At 39.5% G+C, this 27,342-nt stretch overlaps 1 protein-coding gene across 12 annotated transcripts in view; it reads right to left on the bottom strand.

Annotated features, from left to right (window-relative positions):
• TACC2 (transforming acidic coiled-coil containing protein 2) overlaps positions 1-27,342 on the bottom strand; it is a 157,622-nt gene that overhangs the window by 119,415 nt on the left and 10,865 nt on the right. For 7 of the 12 annotated variants that reach the window (XM_054206583.1, XM_054206582.1, XM_054206589.1 and 4 more), the window contains 4 exons: positions 18,439-18,571; positions 13,424-13,501; positions 11,566-11,625; positions 798-970 (listed from right to left, as the gene is read on the bottom strand). In XM_054206583.1, the coding sequence (XP_054062558.1) occupies positions 798-970; positions 11,566-11,625; positions 13,424-13,456 (266 nt within the window). In that variant the 5' untranslated portion in view covers positions 13,457-13,501; positions 18,439-18,571. Of the gene's footprint in view, positions 1-797; positions 971-6,280; positions 6,672-11,565; positions 11,626-13,423; positions 13,502-16,151; positions 16,324-18,438; positions 18,572-27,342 lie in introns of those variants that run through there. The other 5 variants (XM_054206584.1, XM_054206586.1, XM_054206587.1 and 2 more) reach the window with 5 other exon arrangements.

Raw genomic sequence — 27,342 nt, 5'->3', positions numbered from 1 at the left:
CTACACATGGATCAGCAAGTTACTGCTACTCCTTCTAAGTTGTATTTATCATTCTATCGCAAGTAACATTGATGATCTGGAAAGTATTGAGCCCCACGTTAAAATCACACTGGTATTAGATAATTTCTTCATTGCAGCAGATGAAAACCCTAGTAGCGTGGGAGAATTCAAGTATTCAAGTAAAAAGTATTAAGATAAAATACTCAGATAAAATATTCCCTTTGAGATATTTAATAAAATCCAGATTACGCTACCTTCTGCCATCCTTAATAGCACTGAAGAATACCTGAACTCTGAAAGTGGTCCTATTTATTTAATCAGGTGAATTTTAAGACATTTAGAACAGTGTGATGCTAATAAATATTAGCTGGGTTGGCACTTTTTAGTAGGCTCGTTACACAGAGCCGAGCGTGGCATTTTGCAATTGTAAACAATGACGTCTTACTTCACAATCATATATGACTACAAAAGATTCTTCAATGTTTTTCTGTCTCAGATGAGAGTTTATTAGTATGAGCAAAAAGCATGGGAAGTTTAGGTCAAGGGTTACTACAACAGCTGGAGTTTATAGTTATGCAGTAAGGGGAGAAAGTCAGTTTGGTAAACAGTAAGTAGTCATGTTTTGTCAGGTTATTTTGAAGACTGCATGATCATCATCATCCATCAGGATGACAGATTGGGAAAATCACACAAGATAGATTTTGAGAAACACAGGAAAAGAAACTTAACGAACAGCCCCAGCTATCAACAGCAGCAGGGCTTCAATTCTATCCACAGGAAGAAACTTCATTTCTTACCTTGTAGGTCCTGGAATTGATGGGGATATGCTCTCAGCCAGTTGCACAGCAGCAGGAAGAAGATTGGAGATGTCCTGACCTCCAGACCTTTCTACGCTGTTTTCCTGAGGACTCCTTTTCAAACCGTGCCCATTACCAGGAGGTTGGCCTAATTCTGAATCTTGTGGAGCACTCTAGAATGAAAAAAGAACAATTTAAATAGCTATTTTTGGAGAATACATAAGCTTCAGGAGTTTTGTTCTGCCCACTGACAGACAACTTCTGTGGTAGATTTCAGTACTTCGATGGAACTTGCAGGTTCCAAAGCCAAGCCTTTTTTTTTATTCTTAACGACAGAAAAACAGAAGGAAGTGGTTGAGCCAAAAATAAATACTAGGAAAAGAAGAGGGAGAGAAGAATGCAACAATTGTTTTAAAGCAGCCAGGGCCTTTACTGACCCAAGGAGGGTATCATCTTCTCTTTTTCCAAGACGGGCAAATGCTTCCTTGCTAAGCAAGTTTAAAATGAGAAAGGATGGAAACAGGCTACAAACTTTGACATTCATAATATTAGCAGTATCTTTGGAGTCAAGTTAGAGATAAAGCCAATGTCAATCAAGACACAGCGCTTGAATCCAAGTTCAGATTCTTTCCTTCCCTCTTCAACAAAGCTCAGTATGCCTCTGAACTGAAATGGAGGGCCTGATTCTTCCCCACACTGCCTTTCTATAGTAATAGCTACAGGGAATGCTGCAGTATCTGTAGTAATAGTTACAGAAATGCTATTACACAAATGTGGTAACGCTGCATCACCTCTTCTCAAAGGTAAATATTTACCTGGGATCTTCATCCATGGAGACATGCCTTTACATGAGTGGGTTTTTTTGTATTGTTTTGTTTCTATTGCAAACTATTACTTTTGCACCAGGGAGGAAGAGTCCTGTGCAAGTGCCAGGGCTGTGACCCGTGGCGTGCCTGCAGATCCCTGGGGTTCTACAACACCCCAAGGGGCTCCTTACACCAGGTAGCAGCACCTTCCTGCTGAATTTTTTTTTGGCAGAAGTATCTTCAGAAGGCAAAGAAGAGCTGGTAAGAGCTGCTTTGAACAGTAGCTGACGGTGTTCTTCAAGTGCAACAAAAGAACTGGAGAAAAACAATTAAGTGTAAAGCAAAAATTATGTCTGAATGAAGAAGCTCCATTTCAAATCCTCTGGCACATCAAGCAGTAGTGAAAGAGAAGGAAAACTGCTTCATCAGATCACCCTCAACGTACAGTCACTGCTGTTTTAATTCTTAACTGTAACTGTAAAACGCCTAAGGCACACTTAATGTAAAGACACGTAAGGCATGTACTGATGACAAGAGAACCACTTCAGAATAATGTCATAGATGAAAAGCACAGTACACAATTCCAACTCACCTCTTGGGTTTTTTTACTCTCAATTTTTAGGTTTATTTTGTTTGAGAAGTAGTCAATAAATTGCAGAAAGCTATTGTTTACAAAATTACACTTCTCTCTGTGAACACGGTGTGCTCTCACACAACCAAAGGCTGCCTGTGATCAGAGCCAGGGATGAGAGACACCCAGTGGACAAGAACAGCCCATGTAACGAGCAATTGAAAAGGTCAGGGCATACTGAAAATATAAAAAGACTTCCTTTAGACTTAAGGCAAATTTGATTAACTCCCATATCCTCTGCCTTTCCCTGGAGGAATGCCTTCACTACCGCTTTGTTTGCAGAAGTCTCCTTTATCACACCGCTTTCCGCTGGGATAGACCAAGGGCTCTTGGTTTCATGATTATTAAGCACTTACCCAGCATGTGCTGACATCTGGCATTTGCAATATTTATCTAAGTATATATGTTGGCCCCAAAACCACAGTATACGGCAAAAAAATACTAGAACATAAGATTTATACAAGGAAATTTGTTCCTTCCAGCCAGAAAAAAAAATTATACAAATAGAGTTTAGTTAGCTTACAGGGCTCTGTTTTGCTTTTGGTGCTATGTTTTGGGCAGCTTTGCTTTTGTTTGTGTGAGAAAGTTTGCATGGAGGATTTATTTCGGCGTGCATACATGTGAGCAGAGAGAAAGAACTATGAAAAAAATGCATTATTAAATTAATTATCAGGGAAAAACGGAGCCATACGTGATCATGCTGGAGCACGTCCATGGCCCAGTCACCACTCACAGGCCACCAGTATACCCACTGCCCAGACCCCACCCCACCCCACTGGCCAGGCAACATTTAGAAAACACACCAAACCAAGGTGGGGGTATCTATATCTCGGCGGAAGAGGAACTCCTGGCGCAACCCCACGGCGAGTCAGTCTTCAGAGCTTGCACTGGCCCTGACCCACCAGGGAAGCAGGACAAGAGCAAGGCAGGAGGTTGATAAAGTCACAACAAGCCACACGAGGCAGCCACGGTGCCACGCTCTTACTTAGTGTATCACGTCTTACTGTGAGAGCTACAGTTGGGTCAGACTGGGAGGCCGGCCCCAAACAAATGCCTCGCAGTAGCAGCCAAATGAAGAATAATTTTCGGGCCACTTGCAGACAGAAATGATCTCCTTCCCTTTCCCAGCAGGGCAGGGAGGGTAGGGAGAACCACAAGAAGAACCCCAAGAAATTAGGCCAATTTACAAATTTGTCCAGATGCCTCTAGCAGTTGGCAAGAACAGCGAGAACTAATTCTTTATTTTTTCTCCTTTTACTACCACCATCTCAAATTTTATTCAGCTGATTTGGGTGCTAGGCAGGAGGAATACCTCACAGCTCTCTTCAGAAGATGAAGAGCTGCATGCTTTGTCTCCTTCTTCTAAAGCCTCTTCTAAAGCCTTCTACTAAAGCCTCTGCCATTTTCAATGGCAGAAAGGAACACAGCAAAGAATTAAGTCATTAATGTACTGTATTCTTAATACCCACACATTGCTTCTAATCAATCTCTCTTTCACAAGATCAGCCACTGAAGCCCTAACTCAAAGGGCTCCTTTAGGTTCCGATCCTCTGTTCTACTGACCTGCGGGCATCCCACTTCTGGAGTCACAGTGTAACAGGGATGTCTCTTGCACACAAACCTCTAAAGAAGTTCTGCAAAGAACCAGCATCCTTTGGATTGCCACCCAGAGCCACGAATCCCACGAGCCACACGATAACCGATAGTTAATCACCAACATGGGCTTAGTTATGATGCTATAACTGAGAGAGAAACACTACTCATCAGCCTCTCATACAACAAATCCAGTAGCACGTGGCTACCAAAGCTCAAATAGCACTAACAAATAGGAGACCTAGCTCAGTGGTTACATCTGCTAGGTACAAGGCAGCAGAACAATTATTTCAGGACAGTTTGAAACTAATTTGTCATTGACTCCCTGAGTCTGACACGTCACAGGACACCTTCGGGCCAGAATAATTTTGGCAGAAGTTTTCTGGACTTTACTTTTACTATTCATCTCCATAATTCACAAGTTAACTACATAATATAGCCAGTTATGGGCCTGCTATACCTCAGCACCTCCTCTCATCACAACTAGGACGTTTCCGTATTAGACACAGAGAAGGGCCCACGTCCCAGTGATTTTATCAGCTGTTACACCACGTCTTAATCTCTAAACAAAACCACGCTGGGAGGGGCGGACTGAGAAGGCGAGGAGGATGATCACAACAAAACAGGTTAGTCACGTGCACTATTTTGAAGACTACTTTTAACATTTTCTATAGGTTGTTTGGTGGGGGCTGGTCGGATTTTGTCTGGTTGGTTGGTTGGTTTTGACTTTGCTTTTGGTTTCAATTCGTTTTGAGCTTTCAGGGATTTAATGTTTAAGAAATTATAGTTCATCTCCCAGCTATCCCTAAGCAACTGCCATTGGCCACAGAAAAAATCTTGACTTTTGTCCTTCCAGTTACGAGCATGAGCAAATTTAACATATATTAAAACAATCTTTGTAACGTAGCTCCTGTTGGAGCAGAGCGGAGTTTGAATTGTTGACACTCTTCTTTCTCTTTCCAGGCTGTCAGATGTCTGAATGATCAAAAAGCAAAGTTACCCTCTTACCCAGAAAGGCAAGAGCACACACGGCCAGGAAAGTATATTTTCAAAAGAAGCTCAATAACAATAATCTAAAATAAATCTTAATGTAGGTATTAAAACGTAAAAGGAACTGCTAATATTCCAAGATATACAAAAGCTTTATATATTGGTCTTCTACATTTAATGTATTAATTTAATCATCACAAAAGAACATGCTCTGTGAATCTCTGCCAGCCAGCAGAAAAACATAATTCAATTTCTCTATCAAGTTTTTCAAATTTAAGCTAGTTATGGAAATCAGATGCTGAACTAGCTTTGCAGAGCATGCTTTTTTATTTTTAATTAAAATCTGTGAAAACAATTAGAAAGACAACATTTTGTTCAAAACTATCATCAGAAAGCTGCTGTTAAATAAATTACTTTTGAGGTTTCAACACATACAGCCTCTGAAGTGATTTACTACAGAAGCTTCCAGGTAAATTTGCTCTATGTTAGTTTCAAATGTAGCATACTGCTTTTTGAAGAGGATTCTGAGATTATAAAAAGTTATTTAATTGAAAGACTTAAAGAAATAATTATATTAAAAATGAGAATACAGAGGTTCTAAGCAGTTTTTTCTTTAAGTCTATGATAATTAAAAAAAACCCCAAGAAGAAACAAACCAAGTTTGTTACAGAGAGTATACAAACAACAGAAGAAAACTAAACAGCCTATACTTCTTTTTCCTTTAAGCCAGCAGACTATTTAAATGAACAAAACTCATTCTCCTGAAATATGCAATTTAATCTGCATCAAACCTTTCCACAAGTAGTGCATTCTGCAAGAACACAAAGTAAATCTAGAGGATCACTTTATTTTCCTGATGACTTTGAGCAGGAGCTTAAAAGTTAAAAAAAAAAAAAAAAAGAAAAGAAAAGAAAAAAAAAATAAAGAGAATGCCATTAACGCTGTAGCCAAAAGGATTATGTGCGCTGCTGTACTCTGGCTGAAGTTATCATACCAGAAAGAAATTCCTTTAATGCTAGACGGGAGGCTGTTCGCAGCTCCCCTCCCGGTTCAGAGCCACAGCAACAGCTCCAGGCGCTGCCCAGCCTTGTGTTACAGCCCGTCAAGAAGGCTCCCGCTTCGCCACCAGCCACCAGCCTCCTGCTCACAGAGCACAAAACAGGACTGCTTTGAAAACCTGGCATTCCCTCTCAAACCCCTCCAAATAGGTGAACTTCCCTTGATTCCCCTTTCTCCTTTCTCACACTAAAAGTTGCTTCCTTTTACATCTGCCCTCTGCAGCATTCCTCCATTATACACACATCCTTTTATAGCAGTTGCTGGAACATGCCAGAGCTCTGACTCGCTGAAAGTAATCTTTGAAGGGTTACATTAAGTTTCCATTCCCACTAACTCCCTCTGGTTATTGAAAGGGGGAAGCTGGAACAAGCCTTTACAATCTCAATCAATAAACCAGAACTTACCTTTTATTTTTCTCCATGTTTTCCGTTACAAGTTGGTGGGTTTTGTTTTTTCTTTTTCTTTTTTTTTTTTTTGCAATTTTTTTAGTGTAGTTTTGGTTTTTTTTTAAAATCTGCCTGCTAGAGGCGTTGGTTGTTCGCTCCCAGCCACCACCTCCTGGTCAGGGACGGGAGCGGGCAGCAGCAGTGCAGGTGAACGCCAGGACGCGGAGCAAAGTTCGTCCCCACAGTGCCTGGGCTCCGGTTTCAGGATCAATCCTCCAAGCTGAGCCCGTCGGGAGGACGGACACACGGTCCCCGTTAGGGCCACACACCTCCTCAGCCGAACGGCTCACACATGTGGGGCTGAGCACACGTTGCTGTAGCATCAAGCTGAAAACTGTGCGCATGGTGCTTTTTGGAAGGGTTTCACTGCCACGCGACGCAGCAATTGCTCATTTCGCTGCAGGACCAGTTGTTCATCCACAGCCTTAATCAATAGATTGTTCGTTGTTATTTTTATTCCTTGAAAACGGAACTGAGATGCCAGAAAACGGCTTGCTGCAATTCTTAAAACAATCAAGTTAACATAACTGCCTAATACCCTGATTCCTACGAGAAATCAACACCCCAGGAATACGAAGAACCCAGCCTATGTCAGAAAAGTGGACAGAAGAAAAGTTTTCAAGGTCGCATTTTTCTAAACCCAGAATTGCACAGGTCACATGGTTGGGAAATCACTTTTTTTAAATGGCTGTTGCATTTTTTTAAAGTCAGAGCAGGTTTTAGGAGTTACCTTTTTGCTCTTCTGGCTTTTTTTTTTCTTGCTGTTCTGCAGGTACAGTAACTGAATAGTAAATTAGATTTTTCAATCTTTGTATCCTCAGAGAAACAATTCTCCAAACCATTTTCCAAACAATTTCTGCATTGTTTGGAGAAATGGTAACAAAATAGATAAAAATTAGATAATGAGTGGATATTGCTTTAACAACCAGAACTTTTCAATCAAATCACCAAATATTGGCCAGGAAAACTACTGGTCACAGGACAGTAATAAATTGGTACCTGACATATCAGGCCAAGCTTGAACTCCATGGGACAGCTGAGATCTCGAGAATTGCACTAAAACTTGGTTCTGTCACGCCGCAAGGAAGCTAAATTCTGATTTTAAGAAACAACTTCTGCAGCAATCTGCATTATCCAGCACCCACCCCTTGTTGAGGGTGGCTGGAGTACAGCAGTTTAGAGAGGGGGATGACTGTCATGGCCTCTTCTTGTTTTTTTTTCCCAAGCATCACAATTACTTAATTAGTTGGATGTAATTACGACATGCGAAATTATCAGATACGAAAAGCAGGCTTTTTCCTTAAGGGATATTCCCTATAGAATTTTGCATTTATGCAGTTTATTTTTTTTTGATCAGTAGTGGTGTAATTTGTTATTACTTCTGTCTTGGTTTATTTGTCTCTTGCAGCAGTAGAATTTTAAGTTGATGCCTTTTCTAATTAAAACCCTTAAAGGGACACGAATGCAAAAATTGGCATTTGGTGGCAGTCTCATTTAATCTGCTGTTTACAAATAGAAGCAGCAAAGTAAAATGTGATATGGTAACAACGGTATTTGAGAAATTCTGGTTACAACGTGCTATTGTAAGTACCTATGACCTTTCCTGAGAGAAAAAGGGTTGCTTTCCCTCCTGAGAAATACCTGTTGAAATGACTTTGGCTGCGACCGTAAAAATAAACACTGGTCTGTGTGTGTGTGTGTATGTGTATATTTCTATATAGTCACCATCTTATCCTTGGTTTAGCATTCTTCAGAGAGTACACAACTTCCTCTCAGCTACAGCAGGAGCAATTCAACCCTTCAGGCTTCATTGTTCATGTTTATGACCCTTCCGATCCACTGAGGGCACTAACCTGTTTATCTTCAGATCCTTGTAATGTCACCATTAAGTGTCTTCTCAACAACTTGCTGCTATGTTTAAGCCTTAGTCTGAACGTACGTAGCATGAGTCTGTGCTGAGCTAAATGAAGCATAGATAGGTAACTTCAGGTTCTCGTTAACCTAATCTTTCCATGTGTTTATGTGATCGATGTTCAGCAAGCAGAGGAAAATTCATCGTTATCCTTGTAACTCCACTAGTCCTGCTGCAGCTCCTTGTGTTTCTTTGTCCCTTTCCTGCCAGTACTGATTATGAGTACCTAGATTATTTTCTTAAGGATGGCAGGTGTATGAGATATAGCAGGAGACAGAGAGAATAAAGTTGATGATCTTGGGAAAAAAATCTTTATCGCATAACTTGCAATTTCCAGTCAATATTTTAGCTAAAGCAGCTTTCTGATGAGTGGTTTTTAGCAGCCTAACAATGAAACACTTGAGAAGATGCTGTTAGATTCATATGGAGTACTATTGGGAAAATCATCTCCAAGCTGAGTTCTAAACTCTGTTGTGCTCCCCAGTCAATAGTGTTTGCTTGCCTAGTAATTTTTAACTACCCATAGCTGTGGAAAATGTAGGTACAACATTTCCACACTATTTCTAAATGGAGAAGTGTAGTAAATAATTATAGAGGTTCTTTATAAAATATTTTTCCTTTTTATCTATATCCATAAATCTACATTTCCCATTAGAAATGGTGATGGCTTTGCAGATGTGAAGGAAGCTTTAACCATTAATTCAGAAGAGAAGAAATAGTCTTCCAACTTCCTTTTTACTATGCTTTCAAATTAAGAACCCCGTCACAACTTTGACTCTTTATTCTTCTTTCATCCCCGTTCCTTCATTCACAGAGATGAGAACAAGTATAATAATTATTCATTGCAGCGACAAGTGTCCCAGAATTTGCTGCATTTGCATAAATGGATGTATAATTCTCTGAAAACAAACAATGTTCTTTTTGTGTAAACTCAGACAAATCCTTGGCATTACTCACCAGAGAATATTGGACCAGTAGTAATTATCATTGGAAGTAAGCATTAACGAATATGGTGGCTGGCGGTATGCTAGAATGATGTAAGCGTCAGTAATGGCCATGCTGGCCTGTAGCCAACGGCCATCGACACCCTGTCGTGGGCAAATGTTGACTGAAAGGATGTGGAACAGTTCTGCTGTCTTCTACCACACACTCCCAATGTGCAATAGATGAAATGGAAGGAAAAATGAAAGAAAATAATAATTTAGAGAGTAAAAGGGGTGAATCATGTGGACACAACCAACTCAAAGAAACACCCATGCAGGGTAACAGTGTACCTCATTAAAATGCTATAGGCAAAATTATCATGCAGAAAATTGGGAATGTATTTTTGTTCCTAATTGGATATAAACAATGGAATGTATACAGATGCTGTTGTGCTATTCAAAAAGAATGTAAACACACAGTATGAGCACCAGAGCTCAGAGGAATCTGAGCAGTTATCAGCTGTGGGAATGGAGACTGAAGGCTGGGAAGCTGCTCATATGCCTAATGCATTCTCTGCTAATCCCCGTAACACTGGGATCTGAAAGAAGAACCATGCCAATTAACTAGATCCATAATTTCGCATAGGCATAAGGGAGGTGAAATATGAGGAAAGTAATAATGCAGAATATTAACTGCAGAATGTGCAGCAGACAGATTCATTCGTAACAATTAAATGGAGAAACCCTAGCAGGAATATAGCACGGTGCTTCAGACAGGGTCTTCAGAAGTTATGGCCCCTCTGGCAAATATGCGCGTGTTGCATATCTTACACGTTTCACAGTAGAAAACAAACAAGAACAAAAAAGATAATCACACATTAGATTTGTGTTTAAAGAGAAACAGACAATAACAGATGTGGAATAACCAGCTTTGGCTACTCGCTTATTCAGAAAACGAAGAAGAAAGGATAAAGCAAAATATATAGAAATAACTTATGTAGTAACTGACTTTGAAATTCCCTCTTCAACTGTGGGGCAAAATATACACTGCTAGAATTTCAATTTAGCGTCAGTTTTCACCTTCAAAGAGCTTTACAATTACTTGGTAACTTTTGACGAGAAGGGCTGTGAAAGATGACAGCTCTCCTCTTCAGAACTTCAGAGAGCGGCAAGAATTAAAAACCTGAGTTAAAATCATTACATATTAGAAAATACAGCCTTTTCTAGCTTTAGAAAATTTTGTGCTCGCATTTCTATCGCAGGTAATTCCTGTTTTTTACTTCCTCCGCCCATCCCTTTAAAATGAAAGTAAAGATGTCCTGGTAAGTAGCGAAATCCTAGCAGATGGGAGTCCATGATAAAAACCAGTCATGACAGCCAATAATAATCCTGTAACGTACAGTCACTTTGGGAGCTTTGGGAGCACGAACCCCCGGAGCAGCATGGACAAGGCTGGCCTGCAGAGCCCATCCTTTACTTCCCCGGTATTTTTCCTGCTGAATGCTGCTCAAGGGCCAAACTGGGTCAAAATATCTGATCTAGATTGTTTCAATTTTCAATTTAAACTCATTTCTCCTCATGTAGAGTTTTGCTTTTCAAGGAAAATACATCTTAAAATTAGCTTATATTTAATTCAGCATAAGCCCAACAAGCTGTGCGACTGACAGAGACCCTTGTTTGGAAACAAGCTTTGCCATTGTAATAGGGCAAACCGAAAATCTCTCAGCAGTTTGGACTTTTCTGTTACAGCAAAGCAGAATGTGCTTAGTTTATCTAAAATCACGTTGTTAAATATACTGCTGGCCCCAGCCTCATTTTATTTATTTGTGATCCTCGCTCATTTCTACTGAATTTAAATTATGTTTTCCTCACATGTTGGTTTTTACAAGACATATTGGGTATTTACTTTTTCTCTAAGTGCATAGTAGCACTTTTATTCCACAGATCTTCCCTCTTATTAAATGAGTTCTAAACTTAGCACTCCTATCTTTAATGTAAACCATGTGTACGGCTTCCAGATGACTCAGCGGAGAGGCAGAACTGGGCAATGGTGTTCTCTGATAAATACGTAAACAAAAACAACAACTCATCTCAATTGGTACTGAGTATAAGAACAACACCCACTGAGCTATTTTAATTGTGTTAGAGTTGGAAGGAAAGGCAGCATGCAAAGAAGGTCAAATGCAGGCTGTTTCTCTAAAGCATAGATTGCTACCAAAGAAAAAAGCTAAAAGAAACCAGATTTTTTTTTACAACTTGCTGAAAACTGAAATGTAGCTGCCTTGTGAATTTGCAGTCAGTGTCGAAAAAACAAAAGCCAGAAGCAGATGCGTAAGAAAAAGAGCAGCCAAGCTTGATGCTAACATTTTGAAATGCAAACCATGCGAAGCAGTTTCATCATCCACTACCTGCTGTGTTCCTTGGCTTGGTGGTATAAGGATGACTTTATTTGCATTGGGAACTTCTGACTAAAAATGAACATATTTAAGTGTTTCAGTGGCTCTATGAATTTTCCCTATTCATTAAGTGATACTTTTTCAACAGCTGTTCAGCAGATTAAGTGGCTTTTAAAATTTTGTTATTACTTCTTGCTATTTCTCTGTTAATAATGACTTTAAAAGTAATTTGGTTTTCTAGCATTTATTTTGTTTTGCTTTGGGTTTTTTGGGGGGGGTTGGGAGGGATGTTTCGATTTGTTTTGGTTTTTTACAGTCTGAAAAGGAGACCAGAAGCTTACTTTCCTTATTAGAAAAGAAGAACTTTTTATGACATCTCTTAATAAAGTCAATAACTTTTAAGGAAAGTCTTCTCAGCCTCAGGAGGACTCCTGAAGAAATGTGAAACTTGAAATGACTTTCAAAAACTTCCTAAGTGAAAGCTGTCAACATTGGAGAAGAAATTCTCATTTCTTACCTATAGAATCAAAGAATCATAGAATGGTTCAGGTTGGAAGGGACCTTAAAGATCATCTAGTTTGAACCCCCCCTGCCATGGGGGAATGAAAACATTCCCCTCTTCCCAACCCTGAAAAAAGTCGGGACCAAATCTTGGGCTAACAATACAACTTGTCCAGAACAACCAAGAATTATAGAAAAATTTTCTTCTAAAAAATTCTTTATGAAAAAATCTGGCTAACTTGTAATACTGATTCCCTTGAGAGGGTCCGCTTTGCAATGCACGAGGTACAGCAGGTCTGTATTGGGTATTTACTGTATTGGGTATTTAATTAAAGTAAATACCGAATATCATCTGAAGTGGAAGCAAAATGAACGCTAATGCATTTTATCATCTACCATGACACATGGAAGAAGAGAGGATGAAACATGTCCTGGTATTTTAAATGTTGAAATTAATAAATTACAATTTTAATTCAAACTTATATCAACATAATAACTTCTAATGTAATTGTATGCAAGTAGCGATAGCATGTGGGTCCCCTTCATTTCAAGAACTTAAAAATAAATCACCAAACACCAACATGCATTAACAAAGCACCCTTCTTAAATGGCTGTACATTTCTGGATGAGCACACATAACGTTGCAAGGTCATTTCTGAACAAGGAGAAGCTACTGCGTGTCAGGGCTCTGAGGACACCATAGGCATTGCCTGGCTCCCAGGGCCTCTTTCTTGCCAAAGAAACAAATAAACAAACAAACAAGAAGTTGCCTTCAATTACTATTAATGACACTTAAATATGAATGTAACTGGGAGCAGTAGATAAATGTGGGGTAAGCAGCCCATGAAATCAATTTCTGGCCCAGGACCCCATTTCAGTTCCCCTGTGGACATCATCCCCAGCGATGCCATGGGATGTTGACCTCCTGCTCCACCACAGCCCTGTGGGGCCATCTGCCCTGCTGAGCCGGGCTGACCCATAGACTGACACGCTGGTCCCCTCTTCGCCCGTCGCCCTCTGCAGGGACGTGCCTGATGCCTGGCGCTGGGGCTGTCCCAAGTTGCCCCCCAGCTGCCCTGCTCCCAGCTGGGGCGGTGGGATGAGCCAGCCCTGCTCACCCCATGAGGATCCACCGCAGCTCCCATCCCAACCACCCACACACTGCCCTGATGCTATGTAGCAGCATCATTGCCCAAGAAACAAAAAAACAAACAAAAGGTTCTCTTCAATTACCATTAATGACACTTAAATATGAGTGTAACTGGGAGCAGAAGATAAACAGGGGTATACGCAGCCCATGAAACCAATTTCTGTAAGGTTTGCTCTAAGCTAGTAGGGAAGGGAAATGCAACCGCACTGTCACACTCACCTGATTTTCTGCACTACTGTTCTCATTGCCCATTTTGATGCTGACGTCCAGGATCACACAGCAATTAAAGAAAGATCGCTGGAAGAAAAGAAAAAGCTCTCAGTTTTACATTTAAAGAAAAAAAAGGAATTTTTGGAGGAATGTCATAGCAGTCACCCTATCAGCTGCCCCTCCTGACATTCAGTCTGACAATGATTTTAAGTCATAAATCAGGGGAAGAGAACTGCTAATGCTTTTATTTCATAATGTCTCTCTGCTGTCTTCCCTACGCTGGCTCCACTTACGCTGAAAGGCGCTCCTTGAAACTCAGCTTTGTTACTCTGTTTCTGGATTATCCCGTGCCATTTGAGCAGAAAGGCATTTTCTTTGCCAAAGTTACTCTGGATGGACAGCCCATATGAAAACCGTATTAAGTGTATTCAAACCACATGTATGTCTTGGAGATGCTGGACTGAGCTGCGTGCTCACACTGTCAGAACCACAATTCAACCTGACTGTTACTGTAACAGAAACAATTTTCCACATATGCTCTTCGCTTTAAGAAACAGTAAATGAATTTTTTTATCCTTATCACTGGAGTCATACCCTGCTTTTCTTAGGCATTATTCTGCTTACAATTTTACGATCTAAACACATCTTTACACTTAACAGGATCTGCCCACCTTAATTACTATTGGTTTTGTACTAGTTCAACTCTAATTATTTAATTTTAAAAAAATCCTCGGAGCATTAGAACTGTAACGAGCAGCTCTGGAATTAGTGTCTCCCCGGGCATCATTCATTTCTGTATATTTTTGAAAAGGATATGCAACAGTAAATGTAGACAATCGAGATTCATTTATAGATATTTACTTCTTGTTCTAGACATTTTATTTTGGAGCTCAGGAATTTAAATTCCCTGTATTTATTCTATTATTGGATAGGTGAAAATTACATGCTCTCTTCAATTTTTTTTTTTCCAAAGAATGTGAGATTGGTCTGTGGCACATGTCAAGAAAAACTCCATTAAAGTCAAGCTGTAAAAGAAAGATTGTAGTTTGTTAGCCAAGGAAACCATATAAGCTTTTAAGGAATGTTATTACTTATTAGTGCAGTACACTTTTTTAAACTTGAAAGATTATTTTTCTTCACAGGAGGCTTGGAGAGAGAGAGAAGTTCGCTATTGTGCTTTTAAGCTACGCTCTGTTTAAACTTGAGTGTCTTCAGGGGATATATTGGTGCTTGAATTTGCTCCTGTTGAAAACACTGGGGCCAGGATTGCACTTTTAGTGATTAATTAGCAACACTAGGTTTTATGTGCTGAGATTACTGCCAAATCCTGTACTGTTTTAAAATAGCACTGAACTAAATTAAGGACTGTATGTAATATTTTTAAAATCACTACTTTCTGAGTATGGAGTACCCCATCATGAAGTAACTGTGCACAACCAAATCTCTTGAGATGCAGCTCAGTGAAATGTTCCAAGACAACAGGTTAAGATGATAATATTTTAAGTATGTATTGACGTAAAAAAAACTATTCGCACACTGTTAGGGCAGCTAACTAAGGTTTCAATGGACAGGAGAGAAGTAATAACTTTGCTCTAGCAATTCGCTTCCCTCAACAGCCAGCACATTTCCATAGGAGTGAACACACTGGCATTTCTGCGCCACTGACCTAACGAGCCTTTCTCTTCCCAGCTCTTTTTCTGTTCCTGCAGACATCATGTGAAAACACCAGGAAATCCAAAGCTCTCAAAACGCTCCCCTCGCCAGCACTCATAGTAATAACAGAAGCTGGGGAATGAATGAAAGTCTCCAAGTCCCCATGGAGTTATTTGGTTAATTGGCATGGGGTCTTGTGTATCGGTTGTGGAAAATGCAAATTTTGCTTATCGAGTTCTTAAACAGATTAGCTACTGTATGACGTAATGTTGCTCTATTTATTTTAGAGTAAATTTACTCCAGTGCATAACATACTCTCAATACTTCTGCACCGACTCAGTGATACTGACTGTTAAGAACAGCTACTGCTAACAGAGACCAAATTTGTAATGTTCAGTTGAAAGAAAAAATACCTTATTTACAGTTTTTTATTCAAATGTACAGGAATCAAAGTAGAAAATCACAAAAGCACGGCAAAAGCCCTAGCTATCACAAATCTCCACTAACATATCATATTATGCTGTCTACTTACTTTTTTCTTTTCCTAGAGGATGAAAATTCACAATTGTCACACAATTGTCACATTACCATCTGCTTAATAGTGAAATGTCTTAAATAGGGAATAAAGTAATTTTAGATTCTCCAGTAATGAGACAGTGATAATAACAATGTGTGAATTACATTGCAGAGGAACTAAGATAATTTTTCCGATTACAATGTTATTGTAATCCTTTTTACATACATTATTTCTAAAACATTTTCTCAATGCACGAGCATTACTTAGGTTGCAAACTACAAGCGCTTTTATCATATGTATAGAATTTCAAATAAACATTAAAAACATGCTAAAAATCCATTCATTAAATAAACATAGGTTCACCGAAAGATAATCTTTCTCATCTTTCCGCACTATCTTTTTACAATTTACATGTCATTATTACAACTATTTGAACACTATATATCTCAAAAATTGCTCACGAGTACCAGATTGGTCTGATCAGCCTATAGAGGCTTTTGCACATGTACAGTAAAACAACTGCTTTCCTGAAAGTGAGAGCAAGAAAATGTTTAAGTTTACACTTACATTCCAGGATTAATCTGGCAGCTCTGGATTCACTGTCACTTTTAGACCGTATCTTCAAACCATTCCTTCCATCTTCACCTCACAAGTTTTCACCTTATTTTCCTCCTACTTCTCCTCCGACTGACATGAAATGAAGGCTTTCTTTCAGGGACCCACCTTCATAACCTGCTGAACAACCAACTTGCCTCCACCCCAGGCGAAAAAGAAAACAAGTTATACTTCCTCCACCCCGGCCTCCCCCTGCTCCTGGGAGACTGCAATGGCTCTGCATGCCGTAAATTGAGTACTAATGTTTTTCACAAGAGCAACCCCAGAGAAAATGGATTTTAGTTAAAACGTATTTCACTTCCAGTGTTTCTTGGCCTGTGGTGTGAGCAGTGCTTCTGGCACTACAAAAATTGTTCAGTGAAACAGTATCAACCATACACTGAAGTTATGCAGGTATTTTCAAGGGAAAATTGGTATTGGGGGGAGTATCTAGTCAGCATTTTGCATTCAAGTTTGTTTATGTGTTTGTCTTTCATTTTCTCCTATTATTCTTGAAAGCTCTCAGAAATACCTGCTACCAAATGTTGATGTTCCTGTTCAGGTTATGCTGAAATCATTTCCCATTTAATCATCCTGAAGGGTGGAGACATGACAAAAACCCTTTGAAATGTGATGTTGCAAGAAGTACTGGTTTATGCGTGAGCTAATTGTTATTATTAATGCTCATTGTCCGTTCCAGCAGTGCTTCCACAAAGGGGTGCTCAGAAAGACAGCTGATAACAAAAGGCACTGTAGTTATCATTAGTGGCAACTCCAAGTGATTAACAAGTTTCTGTAACACCAGTGGTGCTCGTACGTGCCACATGGCACAGGAATTGTCACCTTGAAGAGCTGCTAGGCAGCGTTACTGACTCCAGTGTGGAAAATTCCTGCCTGACATGAATAAGAGGCAGGATTTCATAGGGTAGCCATAGGCTGTCTGATGGCTTTCCTGTGGTGGTTCTCTGGTCCACAAAGTCTCGGTCTACAAACATCTGGCTTGAAAACAGTAGGCATGTGAAGAGCTGGAATGAACAGCTGCAAGGTCGGGGACTACATGAGTAGCCCTGCCTTTTTAACCTTCCTTTTTTTTATGATGTCGGTGACCCAGCAATCCAAGCCTCCAGCATTATTATACCACCTCAGGCCACTGTTACTGATCAAAGAAGAATTCCACAGATCAGAAATAGATTACCTGTATTCCCTGAGCTTTTTCAGGTTATAAAGTACGTATGAGTGGTTTTGGTGGCATGTGGGCAATACAATATGTCAAATAAATCTGTGCTATACCTCTAAAAGTTCAAGACGGAAAAGTCAAGATCTATAGCAAAGCTCAAAAACTAAAAAACGTGAAAGTGTCTATTATATCCCCTTTTCTCTGGTCTCCCCAGCCTACTTCAGACTCCAGAAAAGCTGAAGTTCATCAAATTGAAAGTTTTAGTGTGCTTTTCCCTAGAAAACAAAATAGGGCCATTTACAATGAATAATTGAATTTTACGAATTCATTGCCTATAGACAACAAATTATGCAATGTGTTTGTTTAGGCTCTCTGCCATGAATTTAAGAACAGGGATCCTGTGGGAGCTCAGGAAAACACATGCCTAGAAGTATATTCACTTCTGATAGCCGCATTATTTCCTCGTAAACAGAAAATGAACTCATGTTTGGTGCTATTCCATTTCTAAAGCTAAGGCCAGAAAGTGAAACAAAGTGAAAGTGAAGAAGCTGCCTTGCAAAACAATTGTCTGGCACAAACTTTGGGGAAAACGACCTGCTGGGTGTTGAACATGATTCCTGAACATGAACTGTGTATTTTTATCAACACGTATGCAAAGGAGAACCCCTCTGTTTGGCTAACCTTGGGTAACTTTTCCAAAGCCACGGAGACAACTTCATTCCTGCCAGAACCACGAGTCATGTGAAATGAGGGGAGCGACATACATGCTGACAGTGAGCAACCAAGCTCTCTGATCTCTGGACCGAGAACAACTCTGTCTGACAACACTGACATTATGTCTTTGGGTCATTTTTCTGACCCAAATTAGGATACAGTCAGGTTCTACCCCAACTATCCCAAGCAACACCTATTCACTGCAAGTTGTTCCCACCTATGCAGATGCTGCTCTTCTGCTCTGTTCCAGTATGAAGCCAAATCAGTTTGTGTAAGCCACTAACTGTGAGACCATTCCTTATTCTCTGATGCCTCGATTTATTCTCTATGATTTTATGATAGAACTGGTGGGAGAGAAGATGTACTCACATCGGGTTGCTTTACTGTTACTTGCTGGAATTCCCCTGTGGTTCCTCATCCACACTTCATGCTCATCCAGGGAGACTGACTGTCTTTTCTTGATCAAAAGAGGATCTAACCCAGGAGGACTGGAAGACTCAAACTAGGGGAAAACACAGTTCAGACTTAAAGGTAAGCTATGTGGCGGGTTAATGAGTTAGGCATTTCAGTAAGATCCAAGCAATTTGTCTTGAGTGATCAAATTTAATCCTAGTATATACAGTATTTAGTATACTTATCAGCCACACACACTGAGATATGTTAGCTTCTTATATATTGAATACATGCTACCTTAGGTATTTATATAAGACAATTTATTTTGAGCTCATTTTACTTTATGGTATAAATACTGCCAAAAAAAGACAAAATGTTTTTATGTTCCTTACTTTCACATGATTGATACTACACATAAAGCGCTGCAAAGCTCTGCTGAAGCACTGAGCATACCATTATGCACCAGCTATTCTCGTGGGTAAGAGAAGAAAGGGGGGGGTGTTCAGAATTTTGCTCTTCTCTGATCTTGATGTGACTAATGCAAAATCATTCTTAGTTTCTGCATATTAGAACAATGTCATAGACATCTGCAAGAATGACCTATGATAGTCCTTCAGCCCTTGTTTTCTCATGAATTCTAACAGAGCAAATATCGAGATCTGTGAGGGAAAACATAATCCTATAATGAGAATTAGTAAATATGTAATGCTTTAAAAGTGCAGAACTTGATGGGAAAGATGTTGCTTAGCAACATCAGCAGCTGGATCTGCTGTAAAACTGTGATGTTGCTTGGCAACAAAAAGCTGAGCTGGCCTTTTGTGAGAGTTGTGAAATGGTATTTTGCTGCCCTTCCCCCAGGATAACCAGAAATTGCCTGTCGGGGCTGCACCACTGCACATAGGGTGGGACTGAGGATTTAAAGGACGGCGCATGAGACAGCTCTTCGATGCAGCCCAGCCTTGGCTGATTTGTTCCACTTAATGTGCAAGTACGAAAGAAACGAAACAGGGAGGCTTTGAGTATCTGCTACGAAGAGACAAAACAGATTAAGAAAGTTAAAAATTATTCTTCCCATTTCTGGCTAATTTTCAACCTGACCTGGAAAAATCTGATCTATGGCACACTTCCACCGCTTCTAATGACGCCACCCCTGTGCCAGGGATGTCAGTGCACCTGCACCGTGGAGGTCTAACGGTGGCACCAGAGGCGGTCAGGCTGCAAAATCGGAGTGTTCAGGGGGGAAGGGAAAGGGAATTGTTTTGCCCCAGTGTGTAACATGGGAAACAACATTGCGATCCAAAAGTGTTTTGACTCCTGATGGGGTTCAACCTCTTCATATAGCTAAGGTATTTGGAAAAGTTTTATTCACGCTCATGGTAATGTAGTACTTTGATATGGCAGTGGCAACAATTAAAGAAAATACGAAGGCCTTATTTATACATAGCACTATCAGAAGTGATTTTGGAAAGTGAGAGACATCAAGTGCCTGAGAGACTTGACCTCATTTTAGTCTCTGTACAGATAGTCCCCTCTCCCTCCTTCAAATCTTTTAGACTAAATATTCATGGAACAAAAGGTATAGAAGATGACACGTATTTCTTTGGAGATTAATTGATTTGCCCAAGGTAAAAAAAACTCACCAAGTGTTACAACTAGGATGCCAGCACTAGCTTCCCCAGCAGGCACCAGTTGCCAGACTACGCCAGAATTTGAGATAAATTTCAAACCTCTATCAGGAGGTACCCTTCCTAAAGAAACATGGGGGTGCTGATTAATTTTATTTTACAGTCTATCTATTAGTATTTTCCCAGTTGGAAAAAAGAAGTCTGTCATTTTAGCTTTTAACAGAACTTTCATAATACCATATAGTTTCATGCAATAATAAGTAAAAGTGATTCTGGAAACCTTACGTGTGATTCTGTTGCCTAAAAGACACATCTAGTGTCACACTGGACACCTTAGGGTACCCTGCTCATCCCTTAACTGCCTCTCTGGAAGATAAGTTTTGTGTTTTTTCTGCCAGTCCCACGAGGATGCCATGGCCACCTCAGGGTGTCTGAAATGGTGCTCAATGTCTACATCTGTCAATCTGAATAATCTTTCTCTTGTGCATTGAGCATTAAATGTTTAGAGCACATGCATATTCCCTTTTCTTTGCACTGATTGCAGATGTCAAAGTAATGCGGAGGACCTAAGTCTTTAAAAGTGATGCCAAAAGTATTTAACAAAATATACATGATCCAAAAAATAACATCCAAGTATTGGAGCATTTCTCTTTCCAAACCACATTTGTACCAGCAGTTTTCCACCAAATTCCATATGCAGCACTTAAGTCAGTGGGAAGGCTGTTGATCCAGACGAAACACAGAGCTCTGTGGAGTGGCACTGCCTCTCTCGCTGGCCACATGCAGTATGTGGCTATGGAGAGCTGGATAAAGGCTTCCTGTTTTAAGTTCCTGATGCCACAACCAGCTGACAGGGCTTGGGAGCAATAGGGGAGGCTGACCTACATAGCCCACCTATCCTTGTGCAGGACTGCAAATGATTTCCTTATTATTATTGCCTGCCTTTTATAAACAGACGATTCTGATTTATGAAAAATATCTCACCCATACTTGTATCATGAGACGTATATGACTGTGTAATTCAGGTCCACAGCCACCTTGGCAGAGTGCATGTGTGTTTTCACACTCTAAATGCACACTCACTCACTCGAAGTGAAGGATCCCGGTTCCTAAACCCCAAAGATGAGGCAGGAATGATATTTCTCTGACTTGGGGCAAAGATTTGGAAGCAGTGGTGGGACTGAAGGGTGGATTTTCAGAACCTGCTGGCTCTCAACTCCCAGAGCTGGTCTGCCTGCTGTGGTGTCCGGCCACAGCACTGGGCGTGGTGGGACACAACTGAGAGAGACAAAAATCCATATTAAGTTGAGGCAGAAAAGGAGACATAAGCAAGGTGGGGACCAGCTGGTTTAACAGGTCTCTAGAGGCACATATAAAAAAGCATGGGAAGAACGATCCCAGGGTGAACTATTTCTAGCCTCTTTGCAGATTCTTTCTCCTTCAAACTGTTTTCCTTGCTGTCCCCTCGGTAGTGTTTACCTCTTTCTTCTCTCCATGCATTCCCTTTTTTCTCCTCACTTTGGCCAAGATACTCAGTGGAAATACAAGGGAGAGCAAAGAATTGCCATAAGGTCTGGTTTTCTGAGGAGAATGGCAGAGAAGAAGCAGGGCGTAAAGCTGCTCAGAAGGTAAAAGATTCCTTCCTTCTTGTTCTCCTTTAGCTGTGGAGTCTGAACCAGCTGTCAGCAACTGTCTCTCCCTAATTGCGGATGGCAGCAGTATCTCATCTCCTGCTATCTTGGCCTGAGGTGTGTGTTGACATGTCAGAGTTGGCAGGTTGCAGCTGCTTTCTGGGCTTCGTGCTAATGCACCCGTCATGCCCACACAAATATCACAGGAGAGGAGGACTCACTCGTTCTTGGGCTTCTACAAAGCCTCCAACACTCTGAAACTTCCCTTGGGCTGAGGGGTGGATGCTTATTGATTTCTTGTGCTGGCCCAACCTGTACACAGGTACATAATCATGTATACACACACTCACATACAGATACACACTTGTATATATTAGATATTATGTACATATAAATGCATATATCCTATACAGGTTATATCCTTCATCCTCAGTTAGAGGCCATTTAGCCTGAAGCAGTTTTTCATAATCTCGTGACAGTTGTTTGATCCCTGCGTGAGAATAAATTAGGTCATAAACTTAGCTACTGACTATTTAGCAGTGAACAATATTCTCACTCCAGATGTGCCGTGTTTTATCAGTAGTGAGGGCAGGCTATGGAAATAAGTCTCTCAGGAGACTTGCACATCAAGACAACTTGTTAATAGCCTGACCAGGGTTAGGTTTCAGACTCTAGCCCAAATAATTATACCAGATCTTTGCAGGACTGAGAACTGAGTCACTGACCACTGAAAAAATTCTGTAGTCAAGATAGTGTTCATAAAGCTGTGAATCGTTGTTTACAAAGATGCTGAAGTTGGATGAAAAAATATTTACTTTGAAATTAAACTGGTCATTTCTTCAATGTTCTGCACCTTGAAAACATTTATATTGAAGGAAGCACAACACTCACATTCCTGTACTGTAAATATTTAGGTGGGGTTACTTATGCAAGTTCTTCACTGATTCACAGAGCAGGATAACACGGCCAACATTTTACAAAAGTGGAAACTGAGGCACAGAGGGTTTGAGTGATTAGGCCATTAATATACTGGCCTTATATAGAAATATAGAAAAATAACGCTAGTGTTCAGCCCTCAGAATATCAGTACCGAATGAAAATGATTACTGATTTGATTTGGCACTGCTGTTCAAAAAGGATAGGTTATATTTTACATGGAATATGTACTGAATGAGGGACTTTTCGCAAGGATGTTACACTGATTTAGCCCTGCACAAAAAGACCTCATCACATTTTAAGGCTAATCAGGACTGAAATACTTCATTTGGCTTATTTGTAAGGGCCAGCTAAGAACATTTTTGTGCACAGTAACATCACAGAGGTATCATTAAAGATACCATAAATAAAGAAGGAAAGAAAAATAGTAAGGCTAAAATAATTTCTGTATGTGCTTTTTTCCAACAGATAATAATCGCGTAATAATGAGAATCCTTCCTTACTGACATTACCGTTGTTTCAGGACTGTTATAATGTTTAAAATGAATGTAATGAATGAATGTTTAGATTGATGTAAATGATAAACTTATTTTCCCCTTGACTCCTTTGATTCAACTAAGCAGGCACGCAAAACAAGATTGAGAAGTCAGTTAAAGACAGTCCTTAAGGTTTTTAGGATGATCTGGTGACAATGAATGGTGCCTAAACTGCATTATCCTACTCCGAATTGGAGCTCTTGATGTTTGCCTTTGTGGTAGTGGCTTTTTTTAAAAGCTGATCTCATGCCATGTTGTGGGAAGTGGTCCTAGTGATCCATGGTGGTTGGTGGAGATAAAGTTAACTAAGCTGCTCACTGTTGTTACAGATGGCACAAGTCTTCATCCTTTTGACAGGCATAAACCTAATCAGCTTCTCCTAATGACAGATTTAAACTCATATAACACATTGCCTTGTCCAGATGGGTCTACACTATTTATATTCATGTTATCATCTTCCACTAATATAAACAATATCCAGTTTCAGAACTTCACTCAGTTCACAGGTGTATTTTACATTTGCATTTCTTCATCGTTAGTGAATATGTTAGACACAGTCTTTGCAGTACTTCAACTCAATCTCAGTTTTGATTTGGGGAATGCTCCCTGGAGATCAGGCTCACAAAATAATTGTTTTTATACAAAATTAGGCACTATTTTTACATTTTTCAGCAGGGATTGTAATAGTGAATGAAAATTTGGGAAGAAAATCTTCAGAAATCATCTGCAAATGGCTACAATATTGGGGCTTCCTGAGTCTGCAAACAGCCTGCTTCTTAAAGATGTAAATTTCCCCTTTCATCTCAGTAAGATTTTTAACAATGAAATTGAATTATGTTTTTTGAATATTGGCTATAGTTATTTTCGTTTTGATCATTACAAAAGATGGAACATTATAGATGAACAGATGAAATTTGACTTTGCAGATGGTTTCTATTTATCTACTATTAATCTATTTGTCTACTGTCATTGAACTGTTCTTTTCATCACTAAGAAAATAACAAAAGGCAATAAAGTGAATGAAATAAGCAACATTGCTCTAGTTCTCCTCCAGCAGCACCTATGATGTCTATAACCTTAGCACACAGTGCTACCACTGCAATCAAGTGATTGGATTCATATTTGGATGTGGACTCAAAAGTAAAAATGGTAATTCATTGGGGTGCAAAATCCCGAGAGTCATCTGGGGATGGCAGACGACCAGTGCAATGGGAAAAGTGGAACTCCAGTTTTTAGCTTGACAGATTTCATTTTTTTCAGATTTCATCTTTCAGGTAGAAATATTACGTGTTTATGCAAGCCTTATGACTCTCTTTTGGCTATTAAAGATCCAAGTGCTGTTTTGTAGAGCACATCCTTGACTTGCTGGCAAAAAAACCATCTTTGCCTGTTGGAGCAGGAGCTAATGTTAAAAAGAATGCCTAGGCTGATGTTACATGCAAGTTCACAGATGGCACTTTTGTCTCCCAGTTGTATCAATTGTTTTTAACTAATCACAAAGCACTCTGAGATATTAGCAAACGGAACTCTTAACATGAAACCATAACAGAATGTAGGGAACTGAATATCAGTCACTAATACCCAAAAAGTGGATACTAACCATATTTCAAGTCAATGGAATGAGCACAAAATGAAGATTACAATTGTTTGTCCAGTTTAAAGTTCATGTATGATTGGAGTATACATGATACCACCTTCTGTAATTAAAGGGCTAAAGTGAATCAAGATTGGTATCTTGTATCCAGATGAAATTCTTTTTTTTTGCTGTATGAGCAAACTCTTTAAGTGTTACTTGGTGCAGTTCTGTACATCTGGAAATGAATAATTTTTTTCTCTGAAAAGTCTGATAGCCTCTAGGTTGAATCAAACCTCTTTAAGCTTCAGATGTAAGAACAGAACTTGCCATAAAAAGATACGATGAGACTGTAGGATATATTAATGCAAAAGGCTTAAGCATAATTTCCAAAAATCTTGAAGTCTTTTTGCCAATGGAAATGGTTTAATAGTGCCCTGGTTCTAATATTGGTTTTGGGCTGGCAAGTCTTCACGCAGGGACTAAATATTGTGTCTATGACAATTAGAAATGCTAAGGCTAGTTTATTAGAATGCATTAATATCTCCATGCTCAATGCTCCTGACATATATCACCTTTTGATGTGAACAGTGCAACGACTATCAGAATCTACCAGAGAAACTGAAACAAAACCCCAACTTCATGTAAAACTATGAATTTAAACCTCCTGCCCCCTTGCATCATGCAGAGAATATCACATGGGTTTAATAAAACTGTGCAATGGCTCCAATTTTGTGGGTAAAATCAGCTCTTTCTCATAAAGAAAGTGGTTAAGTATAATTTTCAGTTTACTGTTGGAAGTGGCATGGAAACTGTGAGTAATAAACAATGTAACAAGTAGGCATGCAACTTATTCCAACAGTTAATAATAATTACTATAGTTTCAATTGTATCAATAGGCTGTACATATAATACAAAGACACATTCAGAAATACAAAACCAAAATCTTTATAGCTGAATCTACAGCATTTTTGTGAGGACGAAAAATAGGTCAACAGCTCACATTATACTAGGATAATAGTAAGAAAAGCGGGAGACGGCCATGTATAATACATCACACACATATTCCTCCCTCTGAAGTGCTGGAGGATTCACAGTCTATACCACGCTAAAACCAAAATGGAGCCCATTAAAATCTAGGCATGTAAGGTCCAAAACTGTGCTGTAAAAATTAGGATTTTGATACTCATGAACTGCTTTTTTTTTTACTTTTTTTCTCTTCCCTTACTGCAGCAATCTTTGGGCTTCTGGCTACAACTAGGAGTTGCTCACCAATTTAGAGTGTGTTAACATCAAAAATTGTTTTTGCTCCAGAAAATCTAGATGCATCCTCTCCGCCTCTTTTGGAGGATGAGTAAAAATGTGACATTGAACCTTAAGTGCAAGGAAATGGTGCTGTTTGGCTAACACTTCATAGAATCATAGAAAATAGGGCTGAGGGTCAAATCCCTCACCTATTTTAGTCTCTAACTCCCCAAAATAGTTATATTTTTTACAGCTATGCTGGAGGAAGCACATTTTGGGAATGGGAAAAAATGTTCTAAACTCATATTTCCCAAAGAACTCCTTTGAAAATATATGCCATTTGGTCTAATTTGATCAATTCCTCAGTCAGATCTATTCTGCAGAAACAACTACAGTGTTGGTTCACTAATGGAGTTTCCTGTTTTCTTTCATTATCTCTAGGGAGATTATCTCATGGTCCTGCTTTCTTACTCACAATTATACTGGTCCTGTTTCCTTCTAAAATATTTCTGTTGTAAATATGGCAACCGTTCATATAAAAAAATATTAGCATGATATCTATCACATTGTGTTTTGATAGCAAGAGAACACCCAGTCAGGTTGCCATGAACCCTTGAATCTTTTCTGATTGCTTATACCCAGAAAAGTAGATTTCATCTACGTAACAAAATAAATCATTCTTACCTTTTATTTATGTTCAGTTCTATTAGAGTCCTACAAAATTCCCTACAGCACACTATTGCTTACACATGAAGCAAACAAACATATCCTAATCCATTTGCAAGGACTCATAGCTGGCTGAGGCTTGGGTTTGACCAAGAACCAAGAGTGCTAGCTGGATCACATGCATGCTGTGAAACCAGAGAAGTAAATGAGTCTGTCAAGTCCTAACTAGCATTTTATGACAAATTTAATTTGGCAAGAATATACAGTTCAGTATTTTGTCAAACTTGCCGAGGCTTGTGTATTCTGTATATGTATCTTGACAAACTGATATATTTTCCTGGTATTCTGCATTCAAGAGCTTCTAATGAAAGCAAACAAAAATTAAATCGGACTTTGTTTCACCGTGCATTTTTTAGAAGGCAGTACTTAAAAAGGATTATGTCAAGAAAAATAAAGACTATAATCTGTGATGGCTCTAGTCTGGCTGTCAACAGCGAAACTCTTCAAACCATTAGATTCTGCAATTGAATGTAGAATCAATTAATGGAATTTAAGCTATTCATTTAGTCTTACGCCTAGATCATAGATGTAGGGTAAAATTTTACTCTTTTCATACTTGTTATGGTCTTTAGGGGCTTCTATAAACATTGTTCTACTGGCATCAGAAA

The sequence above is a fragment of the Rissa tridactyla genome, chromosome 6 (genome assembly GCF_028500815.1).
Source record: "Rissa tridactyla isolate bRisTri1 chromosome 6, bRisTri1.patW.cur.20221130, whole genome shotgun sequence".
NCBI lineage: Eukaryota > Metazoa > Chordata > Aves > Charadriiformes > Laridae > Rissa > Rissa tridactyla.
This window is presented reverse-complemented; position numbering and strand designations above follow the sequence as displayed.